This window comes from Urocampus carinirostris, chromosome 12, assembly GCF_059441175.1.
Source record: "Urocampus carinirostris isolate Australia breed hairy pipefish chromosome 12, RoL_Ucar_1.0, whole genome shotgun sequence".
Taxonomy (NCBI): domain Eukaryota; kingdom Metazoa; phylum Chordata; class Actinopteri; order Syngnathiformes; family Syngnathidae; genus Urocampus; species Urocampus carinirostris.
In genome coordinates, this window is record NC_142360.1 from 11188158 (window position 1) to 11203280 (window position 15123).

General features: G+C 37.2%; 1 protein-coding gene across 4 annotated transcripts; it reads right to left on the reverse strand.

Annotated features, from left to right (window-relative positions):
- Positions 1-654: 654 nt before the first annotated feature.
- LOC148354931 (AP-1 complex subunit sigma-2-like) lies at positions 655-14421 on the reverse strand. Of its 4 annotated transcripts, XM_088349425.1 has the most exons (7): positions 14301-14421; positions 13736-13914; positions 11944-12052; positions 11738-11875; positions 11097-11127; positions 5346-5408; positions 3224-3711 (listed from the first exon to the last, which is right to left on the reverse strand). In XM_088349425.1, exons 2-6 carry the CDS (start codon positions 13912-13914, stop codon positions 5347-5349), a joined length of 519 nt encoding a protein of 172 aa, XP_088205551.1. In that variant the 5' UTR covers positions 14301-14421; the 3' UTR covers positions 3224-3711; position 5346. The 4 variants fall into 4 exon arrangements, with proteins under 4 accessions (XP_088205552.1, XP_088205551.1, XP_088205553.1 ...); XM_088349427.1 differs by lacking the exon at positions 5346-5408; XM_088349426.1 differs by lacking the exons at positions 3224-3711; positions 5346-5408; positions 11097-11127 and adding an exon at positions 655-1089.
- Between the last annotated feature and the right edge of the window lie 702 nt (positions 14422-15123).

The window sequence follows — 15123 nt, forward strand, 5'->3', positions numbered from 1 at the left end:
TGAGTCATTCTGTTTCCATTGTGACAGGTGAGGCACAACTTTACCTGCCTCCCCTGACTGCAGGTCACTGTATTAAGTGAGAAAATGTCAATTCTAAAAGCGACAAAACAAAATAATTTAAAGGCATACTGTGTTACATATGACCACTAGATGCCGCTGTTTTGTGCCTTGCAACTGAAAACGAGTGCTTCAAACCACAGGGAAGAATACAAACCATTAAGACTCAGTGACCAAAACACACATTTAAAAAAACAAAATAATATTTTGCCCTGCTTTTAACACATTTTTTGTTTTCGGGGGGTACTAGTGGTAGCAAAATGTCAAATAGTTAGTCAGGTTCCTCTAGGTGAGGCTCATGTTATGTCAAATAAATTGGAAATGGTCTGCATTTATATAGAGCTTTTTCAAGTCAATGAAGACCTCCGAAAGCGCTTTACAATGTGCTTCACACTTACCCATTCACACACTCACACACCAATAGGGAGTCAGCCATGCAACCTGCTTGTTTTTTTTAAGTTTATATGGTTCATGTATTTCTGCTCGTATTTCAAATCAATTGTTTTTTCAATGACAAGTTTTTTTTAACCACTAGGAGGCGCTAAATAGAAATCCCACCTTTAATGGCATGCAAATAAATGACACATGAGCCGGGTATTTTAATGTCATATTCTAATTGACACGTAAAGTTTAATTTTTTTCATGGCCAGTGTGACATCACCAAGTACAACAAAGCCTTCCAGTGTAAAATAAAAGTATTCCAAACAAAAAAAAACAATTTATTTAACAAAATCTTTGGTTCTGTTATTGTAATACTTTCGACTTCCCTTATTACACAATGTACGTTTTCCTTACAGTGGATTTGCCAGCTTTGGTTAAGAATGAAAATACCTTCCCTAATGAGTTAAGAATTGCATATAAAAAGAGTGCTACGTCATTTGTAGGATTAGAAAAAAGCTAAGTAGTGTAGCCTGAAACGTCAAAAAAACATAGTGAAGGGGGCGGGGCTTGTGCATGAGGATAGTTTTTGTTTTGTTTTGTCTTTTATGTCAGGCCTATTTCTTCCAGAACGCTGCGCGGTGTCTCTCCATCCTGCAAAAACAAAGACTCTGCAATTTGTGCGGGACAAATATGAACACTCTGATGATCATTATGCGACACAAACAATGTATTGCTATAGTCCAAAAGCAAACCCATTAAATGGTAAATGTTCTGCATTTATATAGCACCTTTTCAAGTCAATGAAGACCTCCCAAAGCGCTTTACAATGTGCTCCACACTTACCCATTACAACCAATAATTTTAATAACAAGGGACAAATATAAAATACTAATAATCCTCCTTTAGTGAATACCACATTTTTGAAAATAATAAAAATGAAACGTTTTCCTAAAAAAGTGGTTTGTTGACAATGCTATCGCTTAAGAAACTACAATTAAGATGCTGTTACTGAAAGTGTCCATCTGATGGCACTATTGTGCCATAAAAAACAAGGAACAATCAACATTGTCAGACCAGAAATGAGGAATGCTGGATTTTTCTTCCTTCTTTGTAGTTTTGATGGAAAAATTCATATTTTGTACCTTGCTATAAAATGGTGTAGTAACTCAGAAGATTTAAAGTATTAAGTAGCACTATGATAACTTATGAAAAGGCTAGTATTGGCACCAATATCTGGTATTGGCTAGCCCATCCCTAACCTGACTTTATCATATAACGTGTTTTAGCTCTCAGATTAACAGATTAAGATTTTTTTTTTCATACATTAAATTTGAATTGTTTCAAACGTGTTACAAATCTTTGAGGTCAACATTAAAAAAAAAACATGATGGGTTTACCTTGTAAGTATGTACAGACGCTCCCCTACTTAAGACCATTCAACTTTCGATAAACAGTAGAAACGAACAATTTTTTTGGGGATGTCGAAAAATATCCGGACATTGCTGTAAGTTAGATTTTGTATTGTGTTCACCTTTTTCAGAGTACAGGACATTACTGTAGTACTTCTTTCCGCCTCTACCGGCGTGTGGCGCTGTGAGAGGCCATCTAATAATAATAATAATAATAATAATTTCCTTGTATTGTCATTCTGTGTAACAATGTACACAGAACGAAATGTCGATTGCACCTGACCCGTTGTAGCGAGCCGATGCAGCCGCAGCCAACAGAGGGCGCCGCCGACCACTTTTTAAGTCTTAGGAATGACTCAGCCGGGGCGCGAACCACCGACCTCCCAGTCTCAAAGCGGGCGCCTTACCATCTAGGCTACTAGCATCCACCCGGAAGAATAAATCCGGCTCCCTCTTTCTAATTTGTGTGTAAGCATACTCTTCTGTATCTCCGGCGCTTTGACATTTTTATTGTTTAATATCTCGTGCACCCATTTAATATGGTTGGTGTGGAGTGTAATGAAGAGGCCAACAGTTTCTTTTGAAATGAAGATGGAATAAGGAAGCTTGATGTGGTTGAGAAAATGGTTGGCTCGCTGTTTTTCGGCCACTCTCCAACATGATGGAGTACCTTTTGAAGCATATCTTCCAAAAGTAAGTTACACTTAACTTTATTTATCTTTATAGAGCATATTATTTGATGAAATATTTCTTTTTTTGTCAAAACAATACAGGTTACTTAGACTACCCTTAAACATACAAAATATAGCAGAGAAGCAACTTACGAACGATCATTCGGAACCTCGTTCGTAAGTAGGGCAGCGTCTGTATTAGTAATTATAAGAAAAAGAAACAAAAACAAACCAATATCATATCATTATCAATAACAATACGAATAATGATATAATATAACCATTATTAGTAGGAGTGGTATTTTTATCATTTGTTTTTATTTTAAATGAAGGAGAAAAGACAAAGAAAAGAAAAAAAAGACAAAGAAAGAAGAGAGAGAAAAAAGAAGAAAATTTAAGAATATAGCATTATATCTAATAAGGATTATAATCATCATATTTATCATTAATAGGTTTTTATTTTTATTATCTATCTCAATTTTAAATGAGTAACCATCCAACCACCAGTTTCTTCTTCTAGTGTACAGTAGTTTTTCACTAAATGCCTGAAAATGACCAAAACAAAGTTAGCCTGTTAGCACAGAGTAGCAGCACTTACTTTTACATCCTGCAGCAGCAATGCGGGCACAAAGTGAAGAAAACAACGCATTTCATTAGTCTTACACACAAATAAACACAAATCAGGGGAAAAAAAAGAAAACAAGGCGCGGTACATAATAATATTTATTATTTTAAAACGCTACATTTCATCAAACTATTGCAGCATACCTTGACCCATTACAGTAACGAGTGCATCAGACGAAAGGCCAAAAAAGCCCTTGATTAATAATCAGTGCAAAACTAGCAAACTCTAAAAATATGAACATCAAGAAACTCTTATATCATGTCGTGTTTGCAAAGATTGCGCTAGCAAATACATACTAAAAGAGAACATGTGACACGTGACGTACAAGAAGAAAACAAAATAAAAACATCGCAAACATGGAGAGCGAATACAGTCGGCCACAGAACAAGTTCAACTCGTAAACAAAGTTGTCCAGGTACGAGTTCGGTCGCGAGGGGCCGAGAAGCTACGGGCACAAAGGACGAGGGGGCAGAGCAAAAAAGCGGGGCATGCATGGCACAGGCGTTGGGGGGGGGGCCGCAGCGGCAACCCGTCAGTACACGGGCACGTTAAAGTACTCATGACGGGGCTGAGGGAGAGAAAGACGGTTTTTAGGACACGGCAACAGGCAGCCTCAATTGTTCTCTATGGCATATAGGTCACGTACATTTGTGTGCTTGGAATTGTGCAGTGAACTAACAAAGAGTTACCTTGGCTTATGAGTGCTGGTAGTGTATTGGGAAAAAATAGTTAAAAATCAGGGTTCTAAAAGGAAGTATAGGATTTCTGTTGATTGAAAAGCAAATTGATCCCAGTTATTAGCTTCGCTAGAGATTTAATCCAACTCTTCTAAGTCAAGGTAATGCATTGTCGTAGGGACATTTTGTGTTAAAACAAAAATAGGAAAACTACAGCAAACACACATTAGTATTAATAGGGTGTGTGGACACAAAGATGCTCTATAAGGTGGTACAACCAACATGGGTTTGAACCCTCCCTCATTCCAGTGAAAAATTCCACTCTCTTTTAGCTATCGTTTGTACTCAGCTTTAAGCCCGCCTACCGAGGATAAAAGTGATTGTCAAACATTTTCTGACTAGGCACACAACCATTTTCCTGTAGCTCCTTTGGGCCTAAAATATTATGTAACAAAAGTTATCTCAGCTTTTGTTTTGACTGCCTCATAACCTAGATAAAAAAGAATTCATTGAGGAAGAAAGATGCACTTCCATTTTTTTTAAAAGAATAAAAAAAGGACGGACGAAAGAATGTAAGGGAGAGGAAGAGAGAAATACTATAGTAAGAGAGAAAGATTAAGGGAGAAAAAATAATAAACCAAAAAGAGAGAAAGAAAGCAAAAGGGAAGAAAGGGAAGAAAGTAAACAAACGGGAACAAAGGGAAGGAAAAAAGACAAAATGGAAGAAAGAAACCGATAGAAAGATTAAAAAAAGGAATGGAAGAAAGAAAACAAGTTATAAGAAAGGGAAGAAAGAAAGGAAAAAAGAAAGAGAGGGAAGGAAGAAAGAAATAAAGAAAGGGAAGAAAAAAAAGAAAGGGAAGAAAGAAAGAAAGAAAAAGAAAGAAAGAAAAACAACAAAGGAAAGAAAATGAAAGTAAAGACAGACAGAATATTGCCCAGAATACTATGTAATAAAATAGTAAGGGAAAAAAATCAGAATTAGTAGAAAAAGAACCAAAAACTGGTATTTGAACTTGAACCTAAGCACCTGCCCATGTTAAGGCAAAACACAATGTTTCGTCGTTTGCACAATGAATGACAACAACACCAGATCTAGACTTGGACCAATTCCTGGTGGAGTTTGGAGTCTCGTCTGCAACCATAACAGATGTGATGGACAAAAACTGAGACCTGGACCAGATGCAGTCCAAAATCCCCAGACTAAGATCAGAGTGACTTGAAAATGAAACAGCAAAGTAACACTGCACCAAGAAACACAACTCGACTGAAAATCACAGTTACAGATTGAAAAAAAATCCAAAAGAACCAGAACCCCAGGAGGACCCCTAAGACAAGAACCAGACAACAATAGACATGAACTAGATGGGGAAAACTACACTAGAAGGGGAACCACATGTAGAGCTCTAAATCAAAAACCAGGGAGCGGTAGACTCAAAACCGGACAGACACAAATACTTTTCACTAAGGAATTGGACTACAACTAAGTTTGATGACCGACACAATCGATCCTCAGAGTATTCACCTCAGCGTGTCAGTTTCTGGAACAGTCCAGAAGTCTCTGAAGTCATATTAGGCACTGCTATACCTGGTAGCCGAAAAAAGAGGATCATAAAAAATGAGCATCAACTAACTTTTTGTAGCTTCTGCAGGGGCGGCAGTATTATTCCAAACGAAGATCTGCTTGCTAGCACCAAACTAATGACCACGCGCCGGAACAATTGTTCCATTGGGAGCTTATTTGGAAAAATAGCTTTGTCCAAATCTGCTGAGGTAGGTTGGCATTGTAATCACAGCACTGTGAGAAATGATAATACTCGACTTCAACTCGTGGAAAAAGCCTTTTATACGCTAATAACATGGCTAAATTCAAGCACTTTCGAGGCCAATTTTTCAATATTTTCAGTATCTTCAAAGGAAAAAAATTTAGTGCGGATCAAAAGAACTTTTTTTTTATTTATTTATTTTTTGGGCTTTGATGACCAGAAAGTCTTTGTGCTATTTTGCATGATTACTATCTATGATCTACAATCCCTTTGTGTCAATGGGCTGCTGTAAATTGACATGAATTCTGCCATTCTGCATCAACAATGCACGCGCAGCCCGGCTACATCACGCTTGTTTACTAGTTGGGTAATAAAAGAGTTCAATATGGAAGACGAAAAAAAGTACTGTATGTATAAAAAGGAGAAAAATTAGCCAAATTTGGACTCATCTCATCTCATCTCATTAGCTGCACCGCTTATCCTCAGTAGGGTCGCGGGGGAGCTGGAGCCCATCCCAGGATTCATCGGGTAGTGGGCAGGGGACACCCTGAACTGGTTGCCAGCCAATCGCAGGGCCAAATTTGGACTCATTTTAGTGATATTACACCGAAGCGGAGTACATTCAATCTTTCAATCTTAGAGACTGACGAGCTTTTGCTTTTTGTTTTACCCATTTTTTATTTTTTGTGTGTTTTTCAGAATATCTGTGTCTGAATTGGTTAAAATAGAACTGTAAATAGATCGTGTTATCATTCATTTATAGCAATGGAAAGTTAATCGTTTTAATTAATATTTGTTTTATCTGTTCAGTGTGTACAAATCGAAAATGGCTTCGTATTTATGAATATTTTATTTTATATTTCATGTATTTTTCAAGGATTCCCTGCAGAACAAACGAAGTTACTAAATAATTTGGTGCTTAATGTTTTATTATTATTGATTATATGTATCTGTGATAAATCTGAAGGTCCGTTTTAGAACTTTTCTCAGTGATCCGAACCAGAAGAGCCACTTTTCGAGAAAGCCGGAATTCCTATGACTCGTCTGAGGCTCCTGTCCCATTGGATGCGACAGTAGGGGGTAGTAACCCTTTACATGACACCACCATAATAAGAAATGGAGCCACAAACGCCGTCATTTTTATGTACGTTTAAAAAATTTAACTCATTTAAATACATGGTCTATTCAGACTGCTAGGAAACATGGCAATGGAAAAAAATCAACCATTTTCAAGCACTTCACTCAAAATTCAAGCATTTTCCTGATTTTGGAAACAACATTAGAATTCAAGAATTTTCAAGGATATCAAGCACCTGCACAAAACAGGAGAACCATAATTGCTGTATAATAAAGGAAAAATGCAGTCCTTTAAACACTCTAAAGAACACAATTTTTTTCATGGGTTTTCTGCATTTTTAACGGATACCTTTAAATGAAAATTAAAAATTTCACAGACATTTGTTCATGTGCTATGTTGAGGCTGAGGTGTGAGCGAAAGAGTAATCCAATAGCTCACTATCGCCCTCTGCCAGGAGGCGAGATAATTGTGTGCCTCACTCTGCATCTGCAAATGCTCAGGACGGTAATATGTTAAATACTGTGCTGCTAATATTCATTATATATATTAATATTTCAGTAAATTTGTAAAACAAAATCCGACAATTCTGAATTTACATGAGAAAGACCTTTAACTCTGAATAAATATACCCCTTAATACAATTATAATTTCATATTTTCACGATGACAGCTATGGTTGAACTTTGACCATGGCAAAAACAAGCAATCATTTATTTTACTACCTTGTCGAAGCTGAAAACTACCATCATCTTTTTCCGAATGGAAAGCTAGCAAAGTATTTTTCAATAAATTGGCTGCATTAATATATACACTGCAAAAAATGATGCTCAATTACCTGGTGTGTTTTCCCCCCCAATTTTACATTTTAGGCACAATATCAATTATACTAAAAAAAAGGGGCAATAGAAAATGAAGTATAAATTGTTCATACAAATATCTGGATGTAAACCTATTGATATATACGTACAAGAAAAACTGAATTTTTCCAAGGTATTTAATAGACTCAGTAACCACAGAAAATAAATAAATAAATAAATAATCTTTTCTTTTTTTTCCAGGCCTGGCCACCCTTTTATAACTCAATGAAGCCCATGACTCAGTGTTGCCCAGCTCTTCTATAGAGCAATTTAAACGACAGTAATAAAATTACAGACCAATATACTGGGTTATATAGACGCTCGCCTACTTAGGTCCATTCGACTTGCGAAAAACGTTAGATGCAAACCTTTTTTTTTTTGGAATGTCGAAAAATATCCGGACATTGCTGTAAACTACATTTTGTACTGTGTGCACCTTTTTCCGAGTACAGGACATTACTGTCGTTCTTCTTTCCGCCACTACCGGCAAGCGGCGCTGTGACCGCCCAGCATCTGCCCCGAAAGAAGAAATCTGGCTTCCTCTTCCTAGTTCGTGTGTAAACATTATATACCGTCTATACTATGTGTATACTATCTCCAGTGCGCTAAGAACTTTGACATATTTATTGTTTAATATCTTGTGCATCCATTAAGAGGCAAGCAGTTTCTTTTGAAACAAAAGTGGAATAAGAAAGCTTGATGCGGTTGAGTAAATGGTTGGATCTTTTTTTCAGCTAGTCTCTAACACAGAGCAGGACCGCTTGAAGCTCATCTTCCAAAAGTAAGTTAAACTTAGCTTAATTTATCTTTATAGAGCATATTGTTCTGTGAAATGTTTTTGTACAAAACAATACAAGTTTTAAACATACTTTTATAAACCTTAAACCTACAATATATAGCACTGAAGCAACTTACTAAAAAATTCAACTTACGAACAATCTCGTTCGTGAGTAAGGCAGCGTCTTTACCTTCGATTAATGCCAATTGCGTTGGTAACGATGCAATATTCTATAGATTTTTTTTTAATGTACGGTACTTTTATTGGCGGTGGCGGGGGGAATAGAAAAGTTTCTGAGTCGCTTTCTACTAAATCTAAGTGGTACATTAAGCGTGTTCCCTCAATAGCTCAACGACACTACGTTACGAGGAAATTCAATGTACTCTTATTTGGATTGATTTAACGTGACTCATAAATCTCGGGACACAACGAATCGATGAATAAACGAGTTGCTAACGCTTATAATAATCGTTGTTATCGTTTCGATGTTGCATCACTAAATCCACACACACGCACACCCTGAAACGTGAGTAGCAGCATCATTTTGGCATAACTCATGCCCTTCATGCATGCAGGTGCACAGCAGCCATTTCACACCATCCATCCGTGCAGTATTTACCCACGTGAGGCGACGCCTTACAAGAGCTCGTCACTAGGCAAACCTCCCCAGTCTTCACTCGAGTTCTATTGAATAGACAAGCCGGCCAATCAGAGTGGGTGTCCGAGCCCTGCCCGGTCCTGGAGGAGTCTTAAAGCGACTGTAATTACGCAGCATAAATAAAACAGTCGCTCGCTGGAGGGGGGCTGTAAGTCAGCGTGTTTTAAGTTCGAAGCATAAATCTTTGCTTGAGACTTTGTCCAGGGAGCCTAGCAACAGTAAACTTTAGGGCACCTCATGATTCAGTTTTAGCGGGATACCGTGTCATATTTGACCACTAAGTGACGCTGTATTGTGTAGTGCGACCAGAAACGAGTGCTACGGAGCACAAGGAACAATACAAAGTACGGACACTCAAAGTGACCAAACTATATATTTTTTTTTTGGTCCAGTCTTCCACAAGTTTTTGGGTTTTTTGGGGGGTATCAGTGGCAGAAATATGTCTGCCAATTATGTCAGCTCCCTTTAGGCAAGGCTCATGTTAAGTAAAATACAATTTTTTTACCTTAAATATTTTTCAAATATACAGGTTTATATGATAGCTCATGTAGTTTGGCTAATTAAGTAAATCACCGTTACTTTCTTCATTGAATGAAGTTTTATTTTCCCACTGGGGGCCGCTAAATAGTACACACTGTCCCTTTAAAACAAATACTGATTTATCATGTCAACACACTTCATTGAGTTTCTAATGTATTCAATGGATATACAAAAAGTGATCTCGGTTCACTTAAAGTACATTCTAATTTAATGTTCTAAAGCATTTAAAATAATCATGTCAAATGTCAAAAATATGTTAAATTGTGGCAACGCGCAAAAACATATTTAAATCTTCCGCTAAACTTTTTTTCATGTACAGAAATGATATTTTCTTTAATTCCTATCTATTTGGTTTAATTTATATTGTGCCGACTGATTTATTTTTAAGTGGGATGAGCTAATTTTCTGTATTGGCTGCAAACATGAGAAAAAAAAATCATTTAAAAAACATTATTTTTTATTTAGGTACAGCGTATCTTTTACCTAATTCATATATGATTTGAAGTACTCAATTACTTATTAAAAATAGCAAAAAAAGATACATTTTATCATGTGTCAGGTGAAGAGCAATTTAAATAAACAACTGAACAACATGTTAATAGCAGTGTCTGAAACTCATGACAAAAAGTTACCGGGCACCAGGGCAGACAACTCTGAAAGGTTGCCCGCCCAGCCATAAAGTTGCCTGACCCATTTTTTCACAACTTGAAACACAATATGACGACAAATCGCAAAAAAAAAACCCAAAACAAAAAAAAAAAACAATTGTTGCAAATTATTAAGGATCGATAATCAGATTATATAACAGAACAACACTTTTAAATTAAATTTATTATAAATCTACTTATCACATTCTTTGCATGTATATGACATCGCTGTTTTCCATCTCCCATCAGTATGTACTTGTATTTACTCATCTTCATTCATGCAGTGTTTGCTACAAGCCACGTGAACTCCTCTTTCCACGATGCTTTTAATGTACGTTTACATTTATTAGCGTCATACATTTTCTTAGCTTCTTTTGAATAGTTCTTCTGGGGCTGAGGTTTTGGCTTGATCCTAACCACTTATCAATTTTTCTTGTGTTCTCTGTGTGTCTACTTTGGAAAATGATATGCAAATGCACGACCTTATGACGCTCGGGAAAGTCCGGAAGCACAAAGTTATTCGATTGGCTGCAGAGTATGCAAATTGCCAAACGAACCAAAATTCAGAAATTTCCGAATCGAACAAAGATTTCGTAAACGGAATAAGGCAAAAGTTTGATTTGGGGATATATATTTTTTTTTTTCTTCTGGAAAAAGTTGTAGGCCACCCGCGCGGAGACGTTTCGCAAGTTGTACGCCTGAAGTAAAAGATGCACGCCCCGGGGCAGACGGTGTTTCAGACACTGTTAATAGCAATGTATCTACTGTCTATAGCTCCAAAAGCACTTCTTGACTCCAACTACCGGTAAGTTGTTCATATATTACTTCCATCGTATCCTTCTTACTTGTTCCCGAGCTGCAAAATTGTCGTTTATGTGCCTTTTTGAAGTTTAACTAGTACTACAACAGGACTAGCTAGTCATCTAACACTAGTAGGACTAAACAAAGAGTACCTGCAAACATGCGTGTCTGAGAATCTATGTTCTGCAAATCACAAAAAGGCAAACAAATACACACAAGCAAAGAGAAAGGAGACAAAAATAAACAAATGTAAAGAAGTAATGCAGGCAAGCATGCAGATTATAGTTGAAATACAGTATAGTCGTACCTTGATGTAGTAATTTATATTTCCCAGGTCCCCCACATGTTAAGATTTTAATATATAAAAAAGTAATTAAAACCAAATGTAATTAAATAAAATGTATTGATACATGCTATTCCAACTGGGAGCATTGTAAGGCAAGGTACTACTATATATAAAAACAATCAATTACCCAACCGATATTGCCTTATTTTTGATTTAGCTGATTGAAATGATTGTATTTGACTCCTTGGCTTACCCTACTGTAGTAAAGCATAATTCAACGTATGTGAGTGAAGAAAAAAGACAAATGACTGTAAAAGGGGGGGATTTCCACAAGAAGTTAGGAGTGGGGGATGTTGTAGATATTTCAGATTGGAAATTTTCCACGAGATAAGAAAAGTATGAGTTGATAAAATCAGTATAAATTCCCTACTTTTTTTTTGTATGTACCTAATTTATTGCAATGTGAACTTTGAAAAATTCCTGTGCGGGTGGGCGTGTGCTCCTCACCTCCTGCAGTAGGTCACCCTGCTCGATGGCCTTAAGCACGTTCTTTTTGGAGGTCTCCTGAGCTTCGCCGCCCAGGAGGAACTCGTCCAGGATGAAGTAGGCCTTCTCAAAGTTGAAAATAATGTCCAGTTCACAAACCTAGAATGTTTGATGTTGTTGTTTCAATGGAGAATAACTGTATATAACCCACAAGCTGACACACTCACACTGCCAAAGTATTTGTCCAGCAGTTCTACGTATCTGTGGATAATCTCCAGTGTGATCAGCTCATTGTCCTGCTCCTCAATGGCACAGCAAAAATACAAGCTGGCATATCTGCAGAGAGAGAATGTAAATACTTACAGTGCGTAGCAAGGACCAAGAGACTGAAGGAACTAAAGTAAATTCCTGACTACAGAGAGCATCTGATTAAATGCCGCAAGCTCAAATTTTAGAACAAAACTCAATTTCGTGTTTGTATAAACTGCAGGACTAAACAGCCACAAAAATTAGGTAATTCACGTCCATTGTTTAAACGTTTACATTTCCGCACACCTGACGCCGTTTTCAGCAGTGTTGATTTCAGTTTTGCTCCAAGTTGTTTACTTCAAGTGTTTTTGGATCATGTGACCATTCAAGATTGTGGTTACAAAGATGAGCACATATTTACTGCTACGCTGGAATAAAATTCAAAAGAAGGTTGTGTCAGTAAAATGTGAGCCCTATATTTAGTGACAGATTGCACGCAAATGTGTCTTTTTGTGTTGTTGTCATTGGTAGTTTCCACTGTAATGGACCAAATTGTATTCGCTTGTTAAAACTTCTCAAAGATTGAAGGAATAGTGACTGCGATGATATGGAAAGAGAAGTGAAGCAAGTTTGATAGATAACTTTCACTAATTTTCAATTCAGATGTATAAAATGAGGAAATGGTTTGAAAAAGTTGAAATATTGGGTGTACATTGTAATAAAGTACTGTCAAACCTCCCTGTTATGCTCCTGTTAGGTATTATACGAATGATCTTGGCAAAAATATATCAGTAGTTCCTCTCGATGGACGCATAAATGCTTCTGTACGTCACTGCGGTGTTTTGTATTTACCACCTTATTAAAAGCCACACCAAGTCAAGTCATGTTTATTAGTATAGCCCTTAATAACAAAGAGTCTCAAAGGGCTGCACAGACCAGAGATTATTGCAAATCATAGACTATTATTACACCATCGTCTGATCTAAAACCTACATGATGGCAAGGAAAAACTCAACATGAGGAAAAAGAAGAAACCTTGAGAAGGGACCGCACATGAGGTAATCCACCTTCCAAGATGACCAGGCTGCACTGGATGTTGTCAACATACAATAGAAGTTATTCAAATGCTATAAAATAGAAGTGTGTTTTAAGCCGAGATTTAAACAGTTCCACTGAGGTTGCAGATCGAATCTCAGGGGGAAGAGCATTTCACAGGACTGGGGTCCGAATAGAGAACACTCTCTACTTGGCACGATGTTTAAAACGTAGCAAAAATATAATGGCTAGTAGTACGGAATTTACCGTACATTGAAAGAGGAGCATGTTTGGATGAAATCAACAAAATAAAAATCCCATCGTACGGCCTCGTCTTATTTACAACCACCACCACCGAGACAAAAAACGCTCACATTGCCACTTCATCCTCTCAGGTGCAATAAACAGAGTCAAATTCATGTTGCCGACGCGGCTCTTTTGCCTCATGATCAGACCTGCAGGTGATCCGTCAGCCTGCACGTTATGAAGTTAAGCTTCTTCCTATCGCATGGCAGGGGACTCCTTTATCCAGGATAATCCCTCACGCGCTCTTAAAACATGTGACCACTGCCTAATGAAAACAGGAAGCCAAGACGGATATCACACTTGGCTTTTTAAATCCACCAAAAAACTTGGCTTTTTAAACAACCGTACAACCTAAACACTTCTCCCCTCATTCACCATTGTTGATTTCTTTCTCCACTCAGTGAGTATTTTAATTTAATGTGGGCTGACCTCTTGTAAACAACTTTGAGGTCTCTCCACTCCAGAAAACTGCACATTTTGGCCTTTCGGGCCAGGATGGTCTGCACCAGCTCCCGGGTGATTTTCTTCTTCTCCTTGTCCGAGAGGGGCACGTACCACTTCTGCAGCCGCAGCTTGCCCTGTCTGCTGAACAGGAGCATGAACTGCATCTGAAAAGATTTCAAAAGCAGGATGATGACAGCGGATGAGAGACAGCAAGAGGAAATGGTGGTCGCAAAGTGTTGCAAATCACACCATCCAACTCTTCCAATTAGACTGGTTTTATTTACAAAAGGTCATCTGGGAAATAACAATTGCTATGACTAAGTAATACACCGTCTTAATCTGCAGTACAACCACTTGTTGGTTTATGCAAATACATTATTAAAAGTCGCGATAAAGCGCAGCACAAGCTAACTGGAAGTACAGTAGACCCAGTAGTTTACCGCTAACACCGTTATTCCGGCGGGGGGGACTGACTCACAAAAAAACCCTACACAAACACCCGTGATGTTAACTTTGAACGTCTAAATAAACAACATTAATAAATATTTACCTTTAATTTTAACAGTGTTGGCGAAGAGGAAAAATCAGCGAGCCATCAGCGGCACCCCTCACTCAGTAGCTGTCCATGCCAGTCGCATTCCTGCTTGTGATTGGACAAAGACGCCGGTGGATGGACGCTCATTGGTTTATGCCTTTATTTCCGGCTCCCTCATGGATTATACATACTTTTCCCTGCGATAATTGGCTGACAAAAACGTCGATCAATTTATCGATAAACCAAATAGGTCAATGATGCCAGACAACAGTACGGTAACAGTACTTCATGTTTTGGTTACAGAACGTACTGCATTTTAATTAAATTGCTAAAAGTGGATGCTTTAATTTATTTTTCATTCATATTAGAACAAAACAACACAAAACAAAAAATACATGTTTTTTTTCAGTACATTAGAATCAAAATGGTCTTTATAGTCTTGTTAACAACCTACTAAACATTGATTGGAACGCAATTAGACAATTTTCATATTAATTCAAAAGTATGCATTATTGGAATATAATATTGTGAATGTGCTTAATTGCTGTTGAGATTGTCATGATTGTTTTCTGTTTTTAGTGTCAATAAATTTGTTCAAACCAAAAAATTACAGGAAAATCATTTAAAGAAGATTTCAAAAACACATCTTACAAGTGCAATTAAAGACACCCTGAACATTTTTTGAACTGAACGATAATTCATACATTCCAATAAACAATAAATTGAAGATAAAGAAATTAAATTAAATATCCAAAGTATTTACAGTTTAATGTATTCAAATTTAAAATGTAAGACTACAAAAACAAACAAATGAAGAAAAACCAAGCCTATACTTTAG

What these genes read in the sequence shown, in the direction of transcription:
- LOC148354931 (XM_088349425.1), bottom strand. Translation starts at nt 13,914, where the DNA reads ATGCAGTTCATGCTCCTGTTCAGCAGACAGGGCAAGCTGCGGCTGCAG. An exon ending in CTCAAAGTTGTTTACAAGAG is followed by an intron (nt 12,053 to 13,735) that starts GTCAGCCCACAT and finishes CTCTCTCTGCAG; the next exon opens with ATATGCCAGCTTGTATTTTT. An exon ending in TCAGACACGCATGTTTGCAG is followed by an intron (nt 5,409 to 11,096) that starts GTACTCTTTGTT and finishes TTCGGCTACCAG; the next exon opens with GTATAGCAGTGCCTAATATG.